This window comes from Erpetoichthys calabaricus, chromosome 7 (genome assembly GCF_900747795.2).
Source record: "Erpetoichthys calabaricus chromosome 7, fErpCal1.3, whole genome shotgun sequence".
Lineage (NCBI taxonomy): Eukaryota > Metazoa > Chordata > Cladistia > Polypteriformes > Polypteridae > Erpetoichthys > Erpetoichthys calabaricus.
Window position 1 is genome coordinate 178,549,551 of NC_041400.2, and position 25,476 is coordinate 178,575,026.

Genomic DNA, 25,476 nt, shown 5'->3' on the forward strand with positions numbered 1-25,476 from the left:
AAGAAATGTACTCCATACTTAGTGTTACTTGTTTTTAGATATTCATAAATAAAAAAACTGCAAAATACGCTCAAATCAGCGCACAGATGCACATGTCTTAACATACGTTTTTGTAAAGATTTTCTTTTTTATTAAAATAATGTTAAATTCTCCTTCTTCCTCATCTTTACCTTTCCCCACTTCTATGTACTTTCTCCAAACAGCTTGGTCCTGCAACCCTTCGCCAGTCAGAGCCTCTTCCTTCAGATCTTCTTCTACTTTAACCATCCACCTCCACTTCACAACTTCCATTCCCATCACTCTTTTGCCCAGATATTCATCTTCTCTCTTCATCACGTCTGTACCATTTCAACCTACTTTCCTGTACTTTAGCTTTTGTTGTACCTCTGATCATCTCATTTCTTATTCTATCCTTCTTTGTAACTCCGGAAATTCATCTCAACGTTCTCCTTTCTGCCACATCCCACTTCTTTTCCTGTTCTCCCCTTCCTGCCCATGTCTCAGCTCCATACATCACTGCTGGTCTTACCACTGTCTTAAAAACCTGACCTTAAACTTCACCTTAATTCTTCAGTCACACAGTACTCCTGATACCTTCCTCAGCTTGTTCCATCCACAACGCACTCTGCAGGTTATCTCAGTATCCGCTTCTCTGTGTTGAGTTACCACTTATCTTAGATATTTACATTTCTCCACTCTTTTCAGCGGCTCTCCCTGTTGGCTAATTTCTGAATCCTGATCATCACTAAACCTCAGATATTCTGTCTTCTTTCTATTCATCTTCAATCCCGTATCTTCCAAAGTCCTTCTCCACTCTTCCAACTTCATCTTTTCTGGTGTTACACAACACAATGCCATAGTTTTTGAGTTAATTTTTACTGTATTTTAATTGTACAGAGGTAAAATTGTTATTATTTACAGTAATAGTATTATATTTTTCGTGTATTTCAAGGTTTTATAAGTGAGAAGTCAAGCGAAATGACCCCTTTTATTGGCTAAAAAGATTACAATATGCAAGCTTTTGAGGCAACTCAGGCTCCTTCTTCAGGCGAGATGTAATACAGAGACTGGAGTTCCCTGTGTTTATATACACACTAGAATAGATACAACATTGGAAAACCTTTAAGTGAGACATATTATACGTGTGTATGGTTGGATTCCTTAGCATGATGCCTTTCAGGATAAGATTTTCCTTTTTGCATTTCGTTAAAATGTCGCTGTCCATGTGTGTCAGTTTCTTCCACCAGGTCTTCAATTCCATGTAGTAACCTGAAAGGCATTATGATAAGGAATCCAACCCTACACACTTACTGTATGTCTCACTTAAAGGTTTTCCAATGTTGTATCTGTCCTAGTGTCTATATGACCACAGGGAACTCCAGTTTCTGTATTCCATCTCGCCTGAAGAAGGGGCCTGAGTTGCCTGGAAAGCTTGCATATTGTAATCTTTTCAGGTGCCATTTTGCTTGACTTCTCACTACATTCATAATGCCTAATACAGTATAGCACCCTAGTACTAAAAGTTTTATAAGAATATTTGTGTAAATTATTTGTAAAGTATAACGTATTTGTGCCAATACTTCACTCTTACAAGGTATCTCTCAAGGGTCAGTTCTCGGTCCAATCCTCTTCAACATTTATATGCTCCCATTAGGTGAGATTATTCGTCGGTATGGTCTAAGCTTCCACTGCTATGCCCATGACACACAACTTTATGTAAGTGTTGATGCAACTGCAACATTCGGGAAATCAATCATTGGATGACAGCTAATTTTTTATGACTTAATCCTGGCAAAACAGAAATCCTATTGGTTGGTACCAAATCTGTGCTCTCTACTCTTCATGGGCTAAAAATTGATGTTGATGGGATCCTGGTTGAACCCTCAGCACCAGTCTGTAATTTGGGTGTCACCTTTCATCTGTTCCTTACTTTCCAACCATACATTAGCTCAATCGTACAGACAGCTTTTGTTTTCATCTCCACAACGTTGCTCATCTTCATTCTTTCCTCAGTGTGAAGGATACTGAAACACCGATTCATGCTTTCATCACTACCCATCTGGACTATTGCAATGCATTGTTTTATGGCCTCCTGACTAAATATATTAATAGATTTCAGTATGTTCAGAATTCTGCTGCTCGTCTACTTACACACCCTAAAAAAATCTGCTCACATCACCCCTGTCCTCTATGATTTGCACTGGTTACCAGTCTTTTCATGAATCAAATATAAAATTATTCTTCTCACATTTAAATGTGCGAATGCACATTTTTTCAATCAGATTTTTAAATTCCCTACTTTGAATGGAAGATGTTTTTGTTTGTCTTTGTGTTTCATTTCAGTCATATGGTAATGTCAAACAATACATGATACAATATCACATGCTGCATTGGGTATATCTTGTATTGTAAAATTCGATACAATGAAATTAATGCCTACGGGAAAGTGAAATGACACAATAAACTTTCAGGTGAAAATTACTGAGTGGGACCCCTAAAAAGTGATCAGGATCATGTTGTCTACTCACATGATCCATATTACTAACCGAGAATGGTAAACCGGATATGGACGCAGGGACCTGCCCGTGGACGCAGGAGACATAGTACGCAGGCGCCACACAAAGGCCCCCTCCCCAGAGTGAAACGCGAGAGACTATGAATGTGCACAGGCGCCACAAAGCGAAACGGGAGAGACTACGAACCATCTGCCATGCCGCAAACCAGGCAGGCACGGCTCCAAAAAAAACCACTCGACTGACCGACCTACAAAGTGAAACGGGAAACACCACGGAGTCCTCAGTGGTGCACAATGCAGATGATGACAACTGCAATGCAACAGCTTCAAAAAAAAACCTAGGCACAAAACACATGCACAGCGAGATACAGAATATAAAAGCAGAAAACACGACAGTTAAACGTCCACACCACACAGCGGAGGCAGACCCGGAAGGTGCGGGACAGTACGAAAGGCAAAGACACCTACACAGCATGGTAAAACCCGACATAATACGGAAGGCGCAGGCGTCGCTGCCATATTGTGCATGGCACTACTGCGGAGTGAAGATAGGAATAATGTGCTGCTTGGGATCGTACAAAATGCCGAACACGACCCACCGTCTGAAACTGCGGAGGCAAAGCAGGCACGGGTTCAAACCAAACGAGCTCGACTGACGGATATACGCCTACAACGCGCGTCTCAAACCGCAGAAGCAGGGCAAGCACGGGTTCAAAACAACGCAAGCTCCTACAATGCGCCTCTGAAACTACGGCTGCCCAGCGGGCACGGGTTCAAAACGCCGGGGGTAGGCGAGCGAAGCGAGCAGGGGGCAGAGCCCCCTTGTAAAAGGAGAAAACAACGAAGAAAAATAAATAAACAAACTTTAAATCTTATAAATGAAAGAAATGCATGTATCCTACTTTCCTGCTTAGACATTTGCTTTATTCTATTGCCAGGGGCTAGGAACCAAGTTCCTTTTTCAGCTGTGTCAGTCAACAGGCGAAGAAGAAGAGGCTCCAATACATTTCTATACAGTAGCATGATATAAAGAATAAAGAGCGTGCTGTATAGAACTGATTCAGTAATACACAGAATAAAAAGCAGGCTGTATAAAATTCATATCCCAAATGCTGTTAAAGGTCAGCGTAAAACAGAATTAGATATTAAACTGGGGGTCTACATTAAAAAGAACCTGTGCATTTGCAAAATGGCTCACGTGTTGAGGAGATGTGCCCTAAAAGAAGCTGTGGGTAAATCTACTGGCTATAAAGAAACCATTCAGTCACTGATCTCCTCTCTCTCTCTCATTTAAAATTATTTACAGGGAAAAACTGAAAGCGATTAAAAATTTATGAAGAACAAAACCAGTGAATTACCTCAAATCGATATTCAGGGGGAATGGTGTCATCTCTTTCCCCAAGTTTATCCACGTGTTTAGATGTAGCTTTTTCCTGTACATGAAGAGAAGAAAAACTTTCAGTCCAGAATAAAGATGGGCATGATCGGTGCAGAGAACATGAACTTGTTCATCAATAGTGGCATCAACAAGAGACACTCATTTCACAAGGTATTACAGTTATTCTGGTTTGTGTGCTCAGACCCAAAGTGTGTGTGCATATTTATTTATTTATTAGATACTTATCTATCTACTTATGTACTTATTTATTTAAAGAGCCTCTGTTTTCCTCTTCATCTTGCGGCTACTCCCAGTGGCCACATAATCAATATTTGTGGAGAAATCTTTCTGTTAATCAGGTTTCAATCAGGGGGCCAATAACCTGATTAGGGTTTACATGGCATTTCAGAAATCAGGCTTCTGCAAATAACCGGGTTATTGAAGCGCACGTAAACGCGCTAATAGATAAGTTGCTTTCCATGGTGCTTGTTGTGTTGCTTACCTGTATACATCTTAATTGCATTTGGTACGGTGCAAATGCTGCATACAAGTGCAAAAGGCAACCCTTTCAAGGATTTTTTGGTCAATGGACACATGCCCAGTGTAAGCATATGTCTACGTCATATGCGTTCTCTGTCTTTTCAGTGTGGATGGAGATACGTTCGTGAAAGAAAACATTGACAGAGATCATTTTGGTTTAACAAATGCCATTTTGAGTGAAAATGTAGCAGTGTGGAAGTAACTTTAGAGACCTAACCTCTGAGGCCAATGAAAGGGCTAAAGGCTGCAAGGACATCATCAGAGATGTTAGAAGGAGTTCTAGCCTGATGTCCTTGGTGCAAATGAAACCACTGACTTCAGAAGTGATTTTTGGGATGAGTGAGTCATACTCTTTTGGTACGTTGTCTCTCTGGAAAATCCTTGGGTACCATTGGTTGGACTTTGTGTCGAATGAGTGGTTACTCATGGAGTCCCAAATGGTGTACATTGCCTGCATTGTGAGGGAGCGTCAGATACGGCACTATGGCCACGTGGCGCGTTTCCCAGAGGGTGATCCAGCTCGTAGGATCCTTATTGTTGGGGATCCGAGTGGCTGGACCAGGCCAAGGGGTCGCTCACATAACACCTGGCTGCGGCAGATAGAGGGTCATTTCCGGAGGGTGGGACTGGACCGCGTGTCTGCCTTGGTGGTTGCCAACCAGGATCCTGAGTTGTTTCGTCATGTAGTGGGTGTGACAACGCGCTGTGCCAGTGCATGCTCCCCAACTTGACTTAACTTGACCTTGAGTCATTGACTTATTTTTGTGTCTCCAGAAAATCTGAAAGTACAGTAGAACCTCGGTTAGAGAACGCCTTTGATAACGAACAATTCGGATAACGACCAATAATTTCACTAAAAATTTGCCTCCGATAGCGAACAAAATTTCAGATAGCGACGCACACGCGACCAGCGGACAGCGGCCAGCTTCCCATCTTCCTTTGCGCTCGAGACACGGTTACGAACAGACGTTCATTATCTTTATCGGTGTGCATCCTTCTTATTTAGTGATTTTGTTGCTTTATTTAATAATATATAGCCCTCAATCATGGCTCCAAAGAAGATTAAGAAAGCTGGTAGCAGTGCAGTAATAAGGCAGCGGCCAACAATTGAATTGAAAAAAGAAATTATTGCCAAGTATGAACGAGGCATGCGTGTGTCGGATATCGCAAGAGAATACGGCAAGTCAAAGTCGACAATCTCGACGATTTTAAAGAAAAAGGAGCAGGTTAAAGACGCTAATGTGTCAAAAGGAATGACTATTATAACAAAGCAAAGGCCTCAAATAATAGACGAAGCAGTAATTCCACCCCTTCCTCCCCACACCTCCATAAAAAAAAAAAGCATAAAAATAAAAAAAAAGTGTTTTGTAAATTAGTTTCGTAAAATAAAGTTATGTACAGTAAACAGTAAAATGTGTTTACGTATTAAAGTTACCCAGTGCTATTGTTTTCTGCCATACGTAGCGTATCTGTCATATGCCCTCCCTCCTCTGCCGTGACCCTTCCTCCTCTGCCTTGACCCTCCCTTTGCTGTCGTAATCGCCTCACTAGAAAGGTAAGATTCCACATTTTTTTTTTTTTATTCCATGCTGTAGTGTCATTTCTTTAGTTTTTAGTTACAGAATCATGTTATGTGCTTATTCATAATGATTTTGTTCCTACACATTGCATTTTCAGTCGGTCATAGCCAAGCCTACCAATGCTACATGTCAGTCAAAACGATAAGTTTTCCTATGTTTTCTTATGTTTAAATGCTTTCTTTAATGTTTTTATTTTTATTTAACATCATTTGTACTGTATTATAACTGTTCCCATTTAAAAAAACATACCTATATAGCCTGTAACTTTCATATATTAGCGAGTCAACAGGGGCTAGGAACCAATTATTTCTATTTCCTTTATTCCTTATGGAGAAAATTGTTTCGGATAGCGACCATTTCGGATAACGACCCACTTTTCGGAACGGATTGTGGTCGTTATCCGAGGTATTACTGTATTAGTATACTGATAGTAGACAACCTGAGGAAGCACACACAAATTTGGAAAGAGAAGGAAATATCACTTGGAATGTGGGACTTCCAGGTCCAGGTGCTGTGAGGTGTCTAAACTACCATTAATGGGTTTTAAAATAAATGTAAGTCTGTGCATGCTCTTTTACACTTGAGAATGACTCAGATCCCTCCAACATTTCATAACTTCATAACACAGACAAAATAAATAAAACACACAACCTTGACTTTGTCGACAACAGGCTCTGGCTTAGCTGTTGGGGTCGGACCAATAGGTAGGAGACTTCCAGAAAGGGCATCCATTGCAGAGTCCATGGATGACTGTATAAACAAATACAAAAGGAAAATTCATTACATTTTTTTTAATTGGATTTAACTACTATTATTATTATTATTATTTTTAAAAATTACAGAAGGAAAAAACTGAAATACCTGATGTGCAGGTTGGCCTTGTGCTGAAGTGGGACCAGCAGGAGTTTTTGCCTTATCAGGAGTGGGTGCTTCAGACTTCTGAGCTGAAGGTGCTGCAGACTGCTGAGTAGGAGCTGCTGCAGGTTGCTGGCTGGGTGCTGCAGGAGACTTGACAGCAGGAGCTGCTGGAGACTGTTGAGTTGGTGCTGCTGGACTCTTCACAGCAGGAGCCGCAGCAGATTGCTGGGTTGGTGCTGCAGGAGACTTGACAGCAGGAGCTGCTGGAGACTGTAGAGTTGGTGCTGCTGGAGTCTTCACAGCAGGAGCCGCAGCAGATTGCTGGGTTGGTGCTGCTGTAGACTTCACATCAGGAGCTGCTGCAGACTGTTGAGTTGGTGCTGCTGAAGACTTCACAGCAGGAGCAGCAGCAGATTGCTGAATCGGTGCTGCTGTTGTAGACTTCACATCAGGAGCTACTGCAGACTGCTGGGTTGGTGCTGCTGTAGACTTCACAGCAGGAGCGGCAGCAGATTGCTGGGTTGGTGCTGCTGTAGACTTCACAGCAGGAGCGGCAGCAGATTGCTGGGTTGGTGCTGCTGTAGACTTCACAGCAGGAACGGCAGCAGATTGCTGGGTTGGTGCTGCTGTAGACTTCACAGCAGGAGCGGCAGCAGATTGCTGGGTTGGTGCTGCTGTAGACTTCACAGCAGGAGCGGCAGCAGATTGCTGGGTTGGTGCTGCTGTAGACTTCACAGCAGGAGCGGCAGCAGATTGCTGGGTTGGTGCTGCTGTAGACTTAATGTCAGGAGCGGTAGCAGATTGCTGAGTGGGTGCTGCTGTAGACTTCACTGATGGAGTTCCTGCAGGCTGTTGAATGGGACTCACTGCAGGCTGAACAGTGGGAGAGTCAAAATCTAGAGCATCAATTGCTGCGTTCTGGTCCACTGGTGTCTAAGAAAATACCAGAAAAAAGACATAAGCAGTCTTCTTAGGTTTAAGGGTGGCTTCCATCTCTCTGAGTGCCAGGGTAATACAGTACAACCGATTAAAAAAAAACTCTAGAAATGATCAAAAGGTAATACTTTATTAACCTGAAGGGGTAACTGAGAACATTGTGTATAGAAGCAAATAAACAGAAAGTAAGAGTTAATCTGCTACCCCATTACATTTGTCCATCTCATGTTCTGGTCTCCGACTACCTTGTGGGGTGGCGGGCACTCATGCCACCTGAAAACCACAATTCCCAAGGGAGAACCACCATACACCTGGCTCACCTCTTCTGTTCTCTCTCTCTCTCTACTAACTCTGTGCCATTTAAGTCCTTACCCCGAGCCAGGTGTCTAATCTGAGTCGAAGTTAGGCCCAATGGTATTATGAGTGTACTCGATATTCATTTTTTGTTTTTCATGTATGAAGAATCCATACTTGAAGTCAGTTTTTAGATTGAGTGCTTATTGAAAGTTATGGAAATTATTTTGCATTGGTTCTGGTGCCATTATGCTTTGATAGGACACCGGTCCCAGTTGCAACATGGTATCGAGGTTGTTATGTTGACGTCATTAATGCAAAGGTCTGAGGTGATAACCATTATCCTATCATGTCCTCATCCTGCTGCAATTCTCCTCTGCCTTCAATACCGTCAACCACCAAATCCTCCTTGCCACACTCTCTGACCTTGGCATCATTGGTACTGCCCTCAGTTGGCTTGAGTCCTACATTTTGAACAGACCCTTACTATGTGTCCTGGCATGGAGAGGTGTCAAGGGTACACCAGGTAAGAAATGGAATGCCCCAAGGATCAGTGCTGGGCCCTCTCGTCTTCTCTCTGTACATCTCCTCACTAGGCCCTATCATCCTGTTCCATGGTTTTTCTTATCAGTGATATGCAGATGATATGCAGCTGTATTTGTCGTTCCCTCCAGACGACTGCATGGTACAAGCTAGAATCTCTGCTACCTGGGTAAAGGAACTCTAATTCCAGCTCAACCTGGAAAAAATGGCTATTTTTGCTATCCTAGTTCATCCATCTATTTAGCACCCTATCACTGTTTGGTTCAACAAACTATCGCTAACACCTGCCAAATCATCATGCAACCAGGACTGGCACCACCATTAAGGTGAATTAGGCATTCGCCTAGGGCACAGATCATAATCTGGGGAAAAATGTAGCTGCACGGGTTAGGGACCGAACAGTCGGATTCTCGCACTAATAAGCTTGGCCTAGAGGTGTAAAATAACCTAGCAGTGGCACTGCATGCAACCTTGGGGTGGCGATCGATGAGCGGCCGTTCTTTACTGACCATATCCAATGGTCTATCGGTCTGACAGATTCACTTTATACAGCATCCAGACCACATGTGACAGAGTATGCAGCACAACTTCTGGTGTAGGCTTTGTTCTTATCACATCTGGACTACATCTAGCAGGACTACCAGCATGTGTCACCAAACCACTGCAGATGATTCCAATGCAATGACATGTCTGGTGTTCAACCTGCCAAGATGGGCATACGTCTCCCCTCTTTTCAGGTTGGTTTGGCTTCCTATAGCAACACATATTAAGTTCAAATCTTTGACCTTGTCTACAGAGTAGTCAATGGGTCAGCGCCTATGTATACGGAGACACTTGTGAGGTCCTATGCTGCTCCTCGACCACTTAGATCTGCCATTGAGTTGAGTCTGGTGACGCCACCACTGTGTGGCAGTAAATCTCAATCCAGACTCTCTTCATGTGGAGCTCCTAGCTGGTGGAACGAGCCGCCCTCTTCCATTCAAAGTTTTGACTCCATCAATGTGTTTAAGAAGTGCATCAAGACTCTCTTATTTGTCAATTTTCCGTCTAACTGATACTGTTAGGTTTTCATAAAGCTCGACTCGCTTGTATTTGGTTTTCAAGCTCTTCACTTTTGGTAGTTAATTTTGTACCCTTGTCCTGTAACACTTGTTCCCAAACAGTCTACCCGACTGATTTTTACTCAAATATGTTAACCTCTTTTGTAGGTCAATAAAAACATCCGCTAAGCAAATAAATGTAAATGTACCCTAGAGAGTAGATAACATATCTCTGCTACCATTTTTTTTCGATGTTATTTTGAGTTTTTCATCTTTTTTTTTTTTGCTTTGAATTTTGTTTGCCATTTTAGCCTTGGCCATAAATATTTGGACCATTCGGTTTATTACTTTCGCTTTGTTCTTGAACATCTCTTCTTCTAGTCCTTTTGCTAGCTATTCGTCTCTAGAATAACAAATTTGTCTCTGGCATGGACTGCTCCTCATCGTTATCCTTGTTTTAACTGACAGTCCATGCCAAGAATTTCTACCAAGGTAAGGAGCACATCATAAAATTGAAGACTAATGGATGTTGTCGTAATAATTCATAGAACTTTGGTTGGACTTATTAAGTGTGTAGTTCAATTTTACAGGGATATTTGGTAAAAAAATATATGTGTGTTTTCACTTTGTGTCAAAGAAATAAGTAAAATTGGAAACTTTGTTATCCTGGTTTTTTTTTTCCTTTAAGTTGGGAAAAAGGGCCAGCAATAACATTTTGAGGGGAGAGGAGAGGACAATGTCCTCTTCAAATTACTTTTGCCAATGTTGATATGTTCAGTAAAAAATTTCATTAGCTGTCCGTTTCAAAACTACAATCCCTGTCGTAAAAAGGGTGTTCATAAGAGATGTAATCATTTACTTCAAGGGGTAGACGCACATAATAAACAAGACTAGTTGAATCCAATATTTGAAATATTAAAATGTGAGATTCAGCTTAAATATTTACATTCTAAATATTCTCAAAAATAATAAAAATAACATTAAATTTGTAATCACTGAGTTTGAAATAGTCTGAAATGCTACCCCACATGCTTATGTAACCAGCAGGAACTCAACTAAAGTAAATACCATATATACTCGCGGATAAGTTCTCCTGCGGATAAGTCGGGACTTGATTCTATCATATAATATCTGGTATTTCATAATGTCGGTTGTATAAGTTGAATGCGGAAAACTCACGCTATTGGTCCAAGAGATTATGATATGCTAACGCCCACCTGAGAGAGGGCACATGGCCTTTTATTTCTATGTGGGTGCAGCAATATCAGCGTGTTCTCCTAGCCTCTCCCTCTATTATGCCCACGTGACCACACAGTAATACCCAAACTATTCCGAAGCAACGTTTGCACTGATTTGTGTTTTTTGTATCTCACACCCTCATACATCTTTATCGTAAGAGCATCCCTTATCTACGATGGAGCGTTCGATCAGAAGAAAATATGAAGACAGGTTTTAAATTAAAAAAAGTAGTAGCAAAAGTAGTAGCAAAAGAAATTGGTAATAGTAAATGGTAAAAGGGCCTCAGTGGCACCCCCTTGTGGTTACAGTTTCTGAGACACATCGAACTTTGTTGCAGCAGCAGTGTTACCAATTTTTTTCACTACTTCAACAACTTTTAATTTAAAACTAGCTTCAAACACTCCATCGTAGATAAACGATGCTTTTACGATAAAGGTGTACGAGGGTGTGAGATACAAAAAATACACAAATCAGTGCAAACGTCACTTCGGAATAGCTTGGGTATTACCGTGTGGTCACGTAGGCACAATACATAGAAAAAAAAGGGCCGTATGTTCCGTGGTTACTCTCTCAGGTGGGCGTTAGCATATCATAATCTCTTGGACCAATAGCGTGACTTTTCCACATTCAACTTATACAACCGACATTATAAAATACCAGAAATAATACGGTAAAATCCCGACTTATCCGCGGAAGAACTTAAACGCGAGTATATATGGTATTTAAAATGTACTGTAATTTTTCAGCATATCATGCAATGCACCAGTTTAGATACCTGGGTGTCATGACAACTAAACATTGTTAAAAAAGTGGCATTTTTTTGTATCTAGGATTGTCAAAAAATAACCGTTAATGTTTTAAATGTGTTCAATTATCATGATATTCATCTAAGGTCATTGCCAAACCCTACCACTGCTAAATACTCTATAACTATACCATAAGCTGACTTTTATATCAAATTAAATTAAAAGAGTTCCACTTCGCGGAAGTAAAATGCAATAACCCGATTTTACCTTTGGCCCTTCTGCAGGCTTTGCCCCATCATTCTTCTTATCCTATAAAAGAAAATTCATTAAAAATGATCAGGACGTAATTACAGTGGATTAGACAATTCTGATTCCATTTCTAACTTTATTAGAGACTCCTTTCACAAAAAAATGAAGAAGAAAAAATGAAATCAAATTGATACCTTATCAGCGGGGAAACGGTAACCTGGTGGAAGAGTGTCGTCCCGTTCTCCTAGCTTATCCACATGAGTAGCTGTAAGTTTGTCCTGAGCAAAAGAAGAAAAAGAAAAATTGCAATTTACTCATATTCTCGCGTGACATTAACACCTATTCCTTTTGGGGGTAAAAAGTTCTCGAAGTGTATGTGAAGCACGAGTACAAAGTACTGCTGCTTATCAATTTTGAGATGATGCATACTGGCACCATTTACCGCATACTTCCTGTGTTTTTGAGCTTACCAGCACACATGACACATATCCAATCAAAGGTCACCAATTGAATGTTAGTGCATCACCGGTATCGACACTCCAAGGGAAGCTTGCCAATTGAACATTTGTGTATTACGCTGCTGGAAACTCCAAAGGAAACCAATTATACCCCACCATCTTCCCCATTCTTCAACCGTATTAGACTGTAACATGGAACCCAAAAATCCAAGTGTGACCTAACCTCCCCACCAGCTCAAATAACTACTGTTAATGTATTGTAGTGTTCAAGAGTACCGACACTTCAGTATATCCACTTCAGGCACTGGGGGTACAGACTACGTGTTGTGGGAGCAGACAGTATACACGTACGGTATTAAACTAAACAGACTTGTGGTTCGTTTCTAACATGGTGATGATATGATCCCCGTTATGAAATCAGGTAGATAATTTTTTCTTAGTTCCTGTATTCCGTGGTGGCCTACACACCATGACCTGAACAACATTGGTAATGGTTTCAAAGCCACTTTATCTCCAAGCCTTATGTTTATCCCTGTAAAAATGAGTCAAAATCATTGAATATTTTTTCAATTAAAAAATTACAAGAAACAGAAACATGTAAATATCAAAATGTTAACATAATTGCAGTAGGAAAGGTACGTCTAGTGTCCATTGTTGTATTGATGCAAATTTAGTACACGTCATTCATGCGATTTGTTTTGAAACAGTCACCAACGTACAGCCCAATGTTGCAATCGGGACAGTAGAAATTTGTGTTCTTTGTTTTCTTATAATATTTTTTCTGCTGCTTGAGCATGAGAGGGTAGAATGTCAGTACCTGATCCACACAATAGACGCCGCTCATTGTGCTATTGTAGGCTACCACAGTGTAAGGCTTAGTGACTTCTACTTTTTTTCTGACATGAACATTGACAGTTGCTCCATTGTGAACAAGTCTTAATGGGCTAACGTCTTTCTTATCTTTCTACTTGGTCACAGTCATTTTGTCTTTTTTGCCATGCTCCTACTTGCATGGTTAATCTCTAGGCGACCATATGTACAAGGCATATCACATCGGTTTGTTTGTACAGCGTTGTATGCATCAGGTTCACTATCCGTGTCAACACCTAATGACCAGTTCACACTGCCATCACTATCACTTGATTCAACTAATAGTTCAGTTTCAGCTTGTTCTAAAACTGGCTTTACAGCTTTTCATTTACACATTATTGTGTTTTGATTGATGGCTCTGCCCCCCTTGTTAATATACATAAGTAACCTTAATAATAATAATAATAATAATACATTTATATAGCGCCTTTCCTATGCTCAAGGCACTTAACAGAGTTGCAAAATGCATAGAAGTATCATGATTTGTGATTTTTTTGCAGCATGATGTTATTTCATCCACTAGATGGCAGCAAAATACTGTTCCAAGAGTTATTCAGGCTTAACAATAAAAGTATATCATTACTATCACCCCTGAGTCTGACTCGGACTTAACCGTAATTACATACAATTCCAAGCTGGAGTTAATGCCGAATAGGTTAAAAAAAATATAATTTTTTAAGGCAAAGTAAATTAACAGCACTGGTTCATTATTTTGACCAATTTATTCCTTATCCAACGCTATCAGCCAAACAACTAAGTTAAGTGCCTCTATTATAAAGAATTTATTTTTTTCAATCTTACTAAAACTGTAACAGCCAATCGTAGAAAGTGAAAGCTTCGAGTTAAATTCATATTAGTGTTTGCTTAATTTGAATAGAATATAATTTCTTTCCTAGTCATAGACAATGGTATAGTCTTTTCCCCCTATAAAAAAAAAAAAAAAAAAAAACCAAGGAGCTGGTGGTGGATTTTAGGAGGCCCAGACCCCTCATGGACCCCATGATCATCAGAGGTGACTGTGCGCAGAGGGTGCAGAACTATAAATATCTGGGAGTGCAGCCGGATGATAAATTAGACTGGACTGCCAATACTGATGCTCTGTGCAAGACAGGACAGAGCTGACTATACTTCCTTAGAAGGCTGGTGTCCTTCAACATCTGCAATAAGATGCTGCAGATGTTCTATCAGACGGTTGTGGTGAGCGCCCTCTTCTACGCGGTGGTGTGCTAGGGAGGCAGCATTAAGAAGAAGGGTGCCTCACGTCTGCACAAACTGGTGAGGAAGGCAGGCTCTATTGTAGGCATGGAGCTGGACAGTTTGACATCTGTGGCAGAGCGACGGGCGCTGAGCAGGCTCCTCTCAATCATGGAGAATCCACTGCATCCACTGAACTGTATCATCACCAGACAGAGGAGCAGCTTCAGCAACAGCCTGCTGTCAATGTCCTGCTCCACTGACAGACTGAGGAGATCGTTCCTCCCCCAAACTATGCGACTCTTCAATTCCACCCAGGGGGGTAAACGTTAACATTTAACATTATACAAAGTTATTGTCTGTTTTTTACCTGCATTATTATTAATCTTTAATTTAATATTATTTATTGTATCAGTATGCTGCTGCTGGAGAATGTGAATTTCCCCTTGGGATTAATAAAGTATCTATCTATCTATCTATCTATCTATCTATCTATCTATCTATCTATCTATCTATCTATCTATCTATCTATCTATCTATCTATCTATCTATCTATCTATCTAAGTTAGTAAGAGACAGAACTTTCTTGCTATAACTGAGATGCAGTGTGTTAATTGTGTCAGTTGTTGTTCAGAACGGGTCCCAGTAGTCAGGGACTTAAAAGACCCATTTTCAGCTCAGAGATGGGACAGGCATACGGTTTTCTGACCGTCATCATTTTGAAATGGTTCAGAAACATTTTTTGAAGTGATTTGTAGCGATTTGAAATGTAACAAGATTTAAGCTTTGAACAGAATTTTTCTTAACAATATTTTTTTATTTTTTGTGTGAACTGTTTTACTTTGAATTTTAACCAAAACTTTTAAAAACAAAGACATTTTGTCTGTGGAATCATATCGGCGCATCAGGCTTTTGTTGAATACCATTTTTTTAAGTTAGAGCTGCTGAACTTTGGTCATTTTTGAAAAATGCAGCTACAAAAACACTGGCATTGATATACAGTACCTTAGCAATCTTTTTCCTGTTTTGAATGATAATTAATATTTTATTAATAATATGTCCACTTTCTTCTAATTATTATTTTATTAATAATATGTCTGCTTTCCTCTTTTAGAATTACTCATTTGAGAAACATGGTTTTGTATTAAATGGCCATTTGTTTATATACGGCTCCGCTATCATTATGGTAACAGTTCTGTGTCACAGTATGTTATCGATTTTCGTATTTGGGTCCTCTGATTAAAAAGTTTAAGAACCATAGTAAGAATTATTTTTGAATACCACACCCCAGCATACCTTTACAATATCTTTAGGCAAAGGCTGAGGGGGTTCAGGCTTAGTATCTGGAACTCCAAGTGAGTCTCCAAGGGCATCCAAAGCAGCCAGTGACATCCCTTGATCCTATAGGATTAAGCAATGCAAATAATTAGAATAAACATTACACATTAAGGACTGTGAATTACGATACTTATTTTTCTATACCCCCAATATCACCCCTTCAAATTTCCTATAATGTTTTTAGCAGAGTGAGTCCTCTCTGCATCCCATATTCATTCACCCCATTCCCATCAATACCTCTTTTGCCTTCGTATTAGCAGGAGGAGCAGCAGCGTGGCTCAAGCCAGCGGACTGGGCGGTTATTACATCTGGACCAGCTGCCTGCTAAGAGAGTTCAACCAAACACAAACACTTAGAAATGCAAGAAAATATCTAAGTACAGGTAGGTTTGAAATCTTTTTTCATTTTTATTTTTTTAAGCATTTTATTGATTTTATTAAAATCAAATAACATTCCATACAAGCAAGTCAGGTTTAACAAAACTAGGTTCGAATCAAATCAACCCCCACCCATGAGAAAGGGAGATAGGACAACAGAGTAAAACTTTAAACTAGTAAAAATAAGTAAAATAGATAAATTAATACATGAATAAAAATAAAAAGAGTAAAAAGATGGGGAGAGAATCCAAAATCGTTTTAAATATAGTTAGTTATAATTTTTTATTAATGAAGAAAACGAGTGAGGCCAAAGCAGAGGTGGATGGGTAAAATAAAAGAAGATCTGAAGGAATAAGGGTCTGATTGGAGAGGAGGTACGAGACCAAACTGTTTGGAGAAGGTTGATCAGGCACATTGACCTAACATACAGAAATGGGAAAAGATGAAGAGGAGGAAGAAGAAGAAGAATCTGCAGGCTGGCAGGCAAGGTGATGGGCCACAGTGCTAGTGAGTTGCACAATGGCTCTCTATTCAAGCTGACCCCTCTCTTTGGTACGTGCGGTAGTGTCCTGCCATATCTCATCGCCTGTCATTCGTCCTCAGTGGAATGGCTCCTGCTTTTGGACTGATGCTGACATGAACTCATAAATGCTGTTGCTTTTTGTAGCATAATGGTATAGATGATAAAGTTTCGTGTTTGAAGTGTATGACATTTGGTGGCAATTAAAACAATCAGTCTGTTGTAAAGACCCAAGCGGACATCAGTTTGCACAGGCAGTTGTCCGTGTCTGTCGAGCATGAATCGACTCAATAACTTCATGGATGTGGGGGTCTCTTCCCGTCTCCTTCTTCAAGCAATAACATTGTATGTCAGTCTGTTTTGCGATCATAAGGATCACATAGCTGTGAACACCCAAGCACAGTTCACTTTTCTCAGGCACGCGTCTGTCTGTGTCACATTTGCTTTCTGTATCCTGTTTGCTGTAAGAAAGATGCAAAGCCAGATAACTTTGTGGATGTTGCTGCTAACCACATTTTGCGAGTACCAGCAGGTTGAACATAGCAGAGTCACCTTGTTGATCAGTGTCCCCATGCAGTTTGCCATAAGAATGAGGAAAACTTTGATAACTGGGGTTTGCTGCCAGCTATGGATTCAGCCCAAAATCATGGTTGAAGCTCCAATGGTTTGCAAGTAATCACATGACATATAGATACAACCCTTAGCATTTCATCTCGTGTATACATATGTACACCTTGGAGGACATCCTCGCAGGTTCAGTCGAGGTATATAATAATCCACCAAAGTGAGAGTAGGCACTGCAGCTAACGCTGTCATCACCTTCTTCCCCACAGTGCCGAGAAGCTGCCCAATAAAGGCATTATGACCCACCCTTTCTGGTCCAGCTGCCATAAAACCCAGGGCATCCCAGAAGGAGGCATCATTTCCTGCAAGACCAACCTCCACTAAGACCGATGAACCTCATACAGCCTTTATTTGATTTCCCATTGAAGGGACATACACCATTGAGCGTGATTTCAGTTTGTTGTCTTCAGATGAATAAAAGGGACAACCCAATTGCCGCCCCAAAATTTCTTGCCGCAGTCCTGAGCTGTCATTCCTGCACCTGGCCACTATATTTATACTGTACATATTCATAGACAGGCAGACAGATAGACAGATAGATAGTGTGGCGGACAGCTGGGGCCCTTGCCTGGCCGGGATGCCTCCATGCTGGGAGGACCGGGGGAGCAAGTGTGGCCACAGCGTTACCTCCCCCGGAGCGCTAGATGGCTGCCCCCCTGGGTTGCAGCAGTGCCTAGGATTCCCGCAGGGCTCCATGGGAGTTGGAGTTGGGATCCGTGGGTGCCACCAGGGGGTGCTGCAGCAGTTGCTGAGCCCTCATGGGCGGTTCTTCTGCCAACCCCGGCACTGCCAAAAGTAGGTCATCAAGCACCTGGAGCACTTCCAGGTGCTTTATAAAAGGGGCCAACAACTGCTACTCTGGTAGCCAGACTCTGGATGTGGATGACGAAGCTTGCCTGGAGGAGTGGAGGAGAGAAAAGGAAAAGGAAAAAAAGAAGAAGAAGGAAAAGAGAGTATTGTATTGTGATTGTGCAGGACTGTGTTTGACTTGTGGGGACGAGGAAGGCGTTTTCCACAAGGAAAATAAAATAAAAGATAGATAGATAGATAGTAGATAGTAGATAGATAGATAGATAGATAGATAGATAGATAGATAAATAGATAGATAGATAGATAGATAGATAGATAGATAGATAGATAGATAGATAGATAGATAGATAGATAGATAGATAGATAGATGACTGTGTCATCATTTTATATTGGAATTCTCCCATAATTGCCACCAGAGGCCCACTACTATCATAAGTTGGTGTCAACACTATTTAAGATGGCGGCATGCTATTCCTAAGGTTCAACCTTTTAGTTACAAACAAAATAATTCTATTGATGTGTCAGAGCAGTTAAACTTTAAGAATCATATCTGATTGTAAAAAAATTTTAATTTTTGTATTTTGAGCTTTGGATTTCCTTTCTGAGCTTGTTGCTTTTATTTTTTTTTTACTTCCTGGCTTTTAAATCCCAGTCAGTTTGAGACACTCTCTCTTTCATCACCTGGACAAGTTAAAACCTGATTTTGTCCTAAAATTTTCCACCTCAAACACATAAATCTCATTGTCTATAATTAAACCTAACTGTAAATCTGTAGTGCTATTCTATTGTATATGTTACATGAGGCCAGTTATAAAGAAACCCAACCATGTTTTCCTTCAGTATTACTTTTATTATATTATTAATTTTATATTAAAATGTTGACTGCTAAATAAGAGTTATCTCATAGTAGGTGACCTATAGACAGATGCTACCTATAAGTCATCTCGTAAACCACCTTTGGGGATGTAGTGCCAAATACAAGTATATTCGTGGGTAACATATGCAAATAGAGGATGGAGGGCATCTGAAACAAAAATGAAATAATCAGCATGGCGTTACCAAACAGAATATTCCATTTTCAGTTACTTTTTTCTTAGTAGCCTTACTTTGGATAACATTTATATTTCACAAAAATAATTTACATATGTAGAACTACAACCATCTGAATATCCCTCAGTGATTAGTGTCACACCACCACAAATTTCAAGTAGAAACTGAAACATATGATATCAAGGAAGTGTGCGAGATCTAACTTGTTTGGCTGAGCCGGGTAATCATGCAACTGGAGTGCAAAAGAATTTTCTGTTCCGTGCGGCAACTACAAGGTAACATAAAGGGATTTTTTTTGAGAGATGACGCATTTTTACTGGGGGTTCTGTTCAATAATGCAATGCATTCCGTTAGCCTATTAAAATAACACCCTGATTTACCACTGACATCATGAACACATTTACTTATTTTCACAGAGGCAGTCAAAATGTTAAACAAAACACCAAATTGAAAACACTGCCATACTGCATGAAATATTAAGGGCTAGATAAACAAAAACATAATTACATTTATTAAATAGTAATTAGCCTTTATTCATTCATATTTTAATGATTATTGTCAAAACCCACAGAATTTACTATTCTACCTATCCATTTTCTAAACACAGCTCAGTGTTGCTGCATAATGGAGTCTGTCCAGGTAGCAAATGGTACACCAAAGTAGGATCCATCCCAGAACAGGACACAAGTAACTTTAACCATGGTAGGCGGTTTCTTCACATAAGAAATATTTTAAGAGTTGCTCAAGTAGCAAAAATAGTTACCACATTTGAAGCAGAAGAGTCCACCTTTGGCAAGGGAGTCTCATCAAAATCTAGGAAAGCATCTATGGCCGCCTTCTCATCAACTGGTGTCTGCAGGATTACAAAGAGAAAGAAATCCATGAGTTTACTCATTACAGAAACATCTCAAGAGCCTGAAAATGTTTTGACCATTTGATCAATACACCATCTGACTGCCGATGGCTCCCGCCAAGACGAGAATTTGTTTCACTGCATACTTTAAGTTAAACAGATAGCAGAATTTAGTGTTGCGTTGCTTACCTTGGGCACCTCAGGCTTCTTTTCGGTCAGTTTTGGTGGAACCTGGCCCTGTAAATGAAAATAAATTTCAATTGATACAAAAAGTTGCATATTACAAGTATCACATTTTGTACCATATAAAAGTAGCTAAGAACTGATTCACTGATTCATTCATTCATCCATCCATTCGTTCTTCATAACCATATTGCCGTGTTGAGAGTTGTGGTTTGTATTCTAACGTCAATTACTTCACCTAGAAAACCAAAATAGTGATATTATGCAAAATGCTACAACAAAGTGTGTTGTTCATTTAGTGACGTTAGAAAACAGCCAGCACTCTGGAACTGCTGAATAAAATGTCACCTCCCACCAGTGTAAAGATAAAAGTCGAATCAATTTAATGAGGTTTATAAAATGTCTGTTAGAGTTTAATCCCCAAGAAGTCGATGTCTACAGTACTTCATGGTGGTTTCTTGTGTCCTACAATTCTATTTTTCTATTCAAACCAATCAAAATTAAGTCTTAATACATTTCCGTAAAGATTTGGTGGAACATCTCTGGTTTACTAATGAACCAGTATAGGTTTGCAAACCAAGCACATCTGAGAAAATGTATTTTTGAAATCATGTCTTAACATAAATCGACAATATCACTTCATTGATTTTTGATCATAACTTCGTTGTTTTTGTTGGTGATCCTTCCAAATCCTGGATGTGACTCTCACCTGGTCACTTCCTGTATGGAGTTTGCAGTTTGTGAGGGATTTGTTTTCTTGCACTATGACTTTCTTTCTTTCACTCAGTCTTACAGATGGCCATGGTAGGATGACTGGAAGCTCTACACTGGGTCAGGGTGTGTGGATTCAGAAGACACGAGCATCATGCCCAGAGCTAGTTAATGCTGTTTGTGCAATGCTGGCAGGGTAAGATAAGCGTCATCTCCCAGTTATCCAAAAAGCACTTATGTGGATTTCTGGATGAAATTTTACAGAAATACAGGGTGGTGTACAAAAAACCGAAACGTCTCCGACTGGCTGGCTCGAGCTATTATACAGGCGGGTGCTGTCGTGACAACGACGCTCAACAGCCCCAACTGTGCATTAGTAAGGAAGTTGTGAGCCAGTAGGTACAGACGTGCGTGAAAGAGATCTGGACGATGTATAGTATTCTCTGCAACAGAGGATTGGAATAGTGGAGACGTATGTGTCTACTGGTTCTTTTAAGGATACACGGGACATTTTCACACAGAATTTTCCTGGCGTAAACCTACCAGCATTCACAAGTTGGTGAAGAAGTGGCGTAAGACTGGGTCAGTTGCAAACTGCAAAAAGAATCAGGCCCCGTCCGTTCATACACCTGCGGTCGTAGCAGATATTTAGGAACGATGACCAGAAGCCCTAAGAAATCGACACGTAAATTGGCACAACAAGCAAATGTTTCATACAGGTCTTGTCAACGTGTCTTGCACTCACTACAAATGAAGCCGTACAGAATGACTTGTGTCTAAGAACTGAAGGACGACAACAAGGAAAAACGTGTATTTTATTGAATGTGGCTCCTTCAGACAATTGCAATTGGATTTTTGTATTGCATATCTTTCATTTCGTGTATGGGGTAAGAAACGTACGTCAACGTTGCAGTCAGAGATGGTTCGGTATTTTGTGCGCCACCCGGTAGAAATCAAACTAATACAAATAAATTGACATTTTTGTTTGTCTGGTCCTTAATATTCCTGTCCATGGAAAACTACAAGAGGTACAGGAATGCCATGAAATCCAGGGATGAGAGCATTCAGGCTTCATTTTAGGCACTACATAATAAGTAGATAGATAAGAAAGGCACTATATAATAGATAGATAGATAGATAGATAGATAGATAGATAGATAGATGGGGACCCGGGTTCGCTTCCCGGGTCCTCCCTGCGTGGAGTTTGCATGTTCTCCCCGTGTCTGCGTGGGTTTCCTCCGGGCGCTCCGGTTTCCTCCCACAGTCCAAAGACATGCAGGTTAGGTGGATTGGCGATTCTAAATTGGCCCTAGTGTGTGCTTGGTGTGTGGGTGTGTTTGTGTGTGTCCTGCGGTGGGTTGGCACCCTGCCCAGGATTGGTTCCCTGCCTTGTGCCCTGTGTTGGCTGGGATTGGCTCCAGCAGACCCCCGTGACCCTGTGTTCGGATTCAGCGGGTTGGAAAATGGATGGATGGATAGATAGATAGATAGATAGATAGATAGATAGATAGATAGATAGATAGATAGATAGATAGATAGATAGATAGATAGATAGATAGATCTTTATTTGTTCCTGGGGAAAACTTGGCAATATCTGTTAATATTTAGCACTAAAACTGTCCCATATAAGGGCTTTAGAATCTTTTCTATTCTTTTCTATTATATATTTAAAAACAGGTAACTCCACTTTGTATACTACACCTTGCCTGAAGAGGGGCTGTTGTACTGTATATGTATACTTATGAGAGGAACTGACAAAAATAGGTGACTGCAATAAATTAGTACATGACAGGAAAGTTTAAAGGTCATTTTGTGATCAGCAGGCCAAAATCCATAAGAAACACCCACAAGTGTTCCAGAATCCCAATCTTGGTTGTTCAGTGTAATCAATTATTGTGTCAACCACACTACTATAAAAAAGAAAAAAAGGATTTGTAACAAAACCATATTTACATCATCTTTAAATCTGTATTCTGGTGGAATAGTGTCATCTCTGTCTCCTAGTCGTACACCCTTTGTAGAAGTAACTTTTTTCTGTGAAGAAAATGAAAATGGAAAAAGAGAGTTAAATTCTGACGTACAGTAACTGGATGCTTCATTCTTACAAACTATTCTTGATTTTGCTTATTACCTTTATGCCACAGTGCAAGATGCAAGATACCTTTATTGTTGCTGTACAATACAATGAAATATGGTTTGGAGCAGACAATAAACAAAGTAAACATTAAACTATGAGACGCACAGTTACTATTAACAGTTCCAAATATACACAGTAAAAGTAAAGGTAAACATGTAAGCATAAATAGAGAAATAATAAATGAAGTCACAAATAAATGGTTTCAAACTCTGAGATCCAAGCCACTTTTCAAGTTAATTCTTACAGCCTGACAAAGTCTTCTTTCATTTTAACTTGTATTCTTGTGTTATGTTTAAGTTGGTATTTTAAGTAGAAAATGGCTCCCTTAATACCTCAGATGATTTTGTATTTTTTAGTTGTCTGATCACGATCAGATAGTGTCATGAAGAAAAGTTCCCTCTCTTAAAAGAAGGCACTCTCGGTGCCGAAATAGGGAATAGCTGATAGTTTTATGACAATCTTCACAGGTATTGTGGCACAGTGGTTAAGGAGAGGTCCCTACGTCACTTTGACCCTTTATCAATTCACTATTAACATTTTGTTCATTGTGATGTATAAAAGTGTCAGCCAAACAAAGTATAAACGATTAGCTTGGCTTAGTGTGAGAGTTCAGATATGCATGAAGAAAATGTTTTGCAGGGGTGAGATGGCTAAACTCAGAAGGATGACTAAAACAGGCTGTTATGTCAGGAATGTAGCAATGGGCAGGAATAAATAACTGGTAGCAAAGAAGGTATTCTCCATTGTTCCCATGCCGAGCTGTCTGCAGTAAGAAACTGAGCAGAGATTGATGCCATGAAATTTAAGAGCGAGGACTTTTTGAGGTACACACACGGACCTTTTCCAGACACTCATGCAATGGATACGTGGTATTAATAAGCAGAAGCGACAGGCTCCTGATGTAGGCAGATTATTTATATGGAACTACAAACTCATAATTCTTACATTCCCTAGTAAGCCTCTCCCCAGATGTGAACAAAATATATATATATACACTGTATACATATATATATATATATATATATATATATATAAATAAATATAAATAAAAATACTTTTTTAAAAACCATTATAAAAAGTATTTTTACTAAACATAAGCCACTTTTCCACTAGCATGACGCAGAACCTGGCACATTTTTGTACCACTGCCTTACACGATTAACATTTCTGCAGCCTGCTTGGTTTCTTCTATATTTGTGGGAATGCCTTCAACAATGGCCGTGGTGCTGCTGTAGTCGTGACCTGAAGATAAAACTGGGCTTGTGTGAAAAAGCTAATACTGTAGTATGCAACCGACAATTATGAATTAATTGAGTTGCTAAGAATAAACTAATAATACTGACACACAAGCAGTTCACTATCAGTTAACTGTCATGAATCCATGTACATGTAATGAGTAAAGGAAAAACCTTAACTAATCCATTCTATATCTACTCTCTCTATATAAAATCCTAAGCCTAAAAGTGCAACGATTTTATGTCACGTTTTAAATCGGGCTTATTTTAAAACCTACATATATATGTTTGGCATCATTCTTTTCAGAATTTATCAAATTTCAATGTGATGTTGTTAAATTTTCCGATTCTTATTCCATTTTTAAATTATAAACTAAAAAATATTGTCACAGGAGGCTGGGGGACAGACCCAGCCGGGACGCCTTGAAGAATCGAGAGGTGGCTTATACGTACCCTGGGCCACAAGATGGCAACCGCCCTGGATCTTGAGGAGACCACAGGACAGCTTAAGGATGGCTTCTTTCACCTGCATGGAGAGCTCCTTTGACCGCATGTTGTCTGTTCACAGAAAAATCTTCCACATGCAAGCACCACACCTCAAACCAACCCCAGGCCTTTTATCTGCTTAATTGATAATGACATAACGACGGACTTGCCCACACCTGCCCATGAAATAGCCTTTGAGTCAATTGTCCAATTACTTTTGAGCCCCTGAAATGAAGGGATTGTGTTCAAAATGCTTTAGTTGCCTCACATTTTTATGCAATCGTTTTGTTCACCCCACTGAATTAAAGCTGAAAGTCTGCACTTCAACTGCATCTGAGTTGTTTCATTTCAAATTCATTGTGGTAATGTACAGAACCAAAATTAGAAAAAAGTTGTCTCTGTCCAAATATTTATGGACCTAACTGTAAGTCATTATCGCTTTGAGCCTGAATGGTTGCAATTTGCTATATGAAATATAGAATGCATGAGTTAAGATGTTTCCTTTGTTTATCATCTGTTTATTACGTACAGACGGATTCATGACAGTCAACTGATCCTTGAACCGCTTGTGGCGACAGTACATTACATGTCCTGAAAAGGACAATTCAGAATGAGACTGGGAGACGAAAACTACAAGAGAGGCAAAACTAGCGGTAAAAATCACAGCCAACAAGTTCAAAGCAAAAAGGTTAGTACTGAAAAGTTAAAAATT

The 25,476-nt window shown here is 40.0% G+C and overlaps 2 protein-coding genes across 10 annotated transcripts in view; one reads left to right on the top strand and one right to left on the bottom strand.

Moving 5' to 3' along the window:
- Window positions 1-25,476, top strand: part of LOC114654912 (baculoviral IAP repeat-containing protein 1-like) — an 828,238-nt gene that overhangs the window by 101,084 nt on the left and 701,678 nt on the right. The gene's annotated exons all lie outside the window — the stretch shown is intronic.
- The window catches only part of LOC114654913 (calpastatin-like), a 202,279-nt gene that overhangs the window by 28,763 nt on the left and 148,040 nt on the right, over window positions 1-25,476 (bottom strand). For 8 of the 9 annotated variants that reach the window (XM_051930028.1, XM_051930035.1, XM_051930037.1 and 5 more), the window contains 10 exons: window positions 22,860-22,940; window positions 20,202-20,249; window positions 19,923-20,012; window positions 16,016-16,102; window positions 15,737-15,841; window positions 12,113-12,196; window positions 11,937-11,978; window positions 6,875-7,804; window positions 6,665-6,763; window positions 3,874-3,948 (listed from right to left, as the gene is read on the bottom strand). In XM_051930028.1, coding sequence (XP_051785988.1) covers window positions 3,874-3,948; window positions 6,665-6,763; window positions 6,875-7,804; window positions 11,937-11,978; window positions 12,113-12,196; window positions 15,737-15,841; window positions 16,016-16,102; window positions 19,923-20,012; window positions 20,202-20,249; window positions 22,860-22,940 — 1,641 coding nt within the window. The remainder of the gene's footprint in view (window positions 1-3,873; window positions 3,949-6,664; window positions 6,764-6,874; window positions 7,805-11,936; window positions 11,979-12,112; window positions 12,197-15,736; window positions 15,842-16,015; window positions 16,103-19,922; window positions 20,013-20,201; window positions 20,250-22,859; window positions 22,941-25,476) is intronic. The other variant, XM_051930032.1, reaches the window with a different exon arrangement.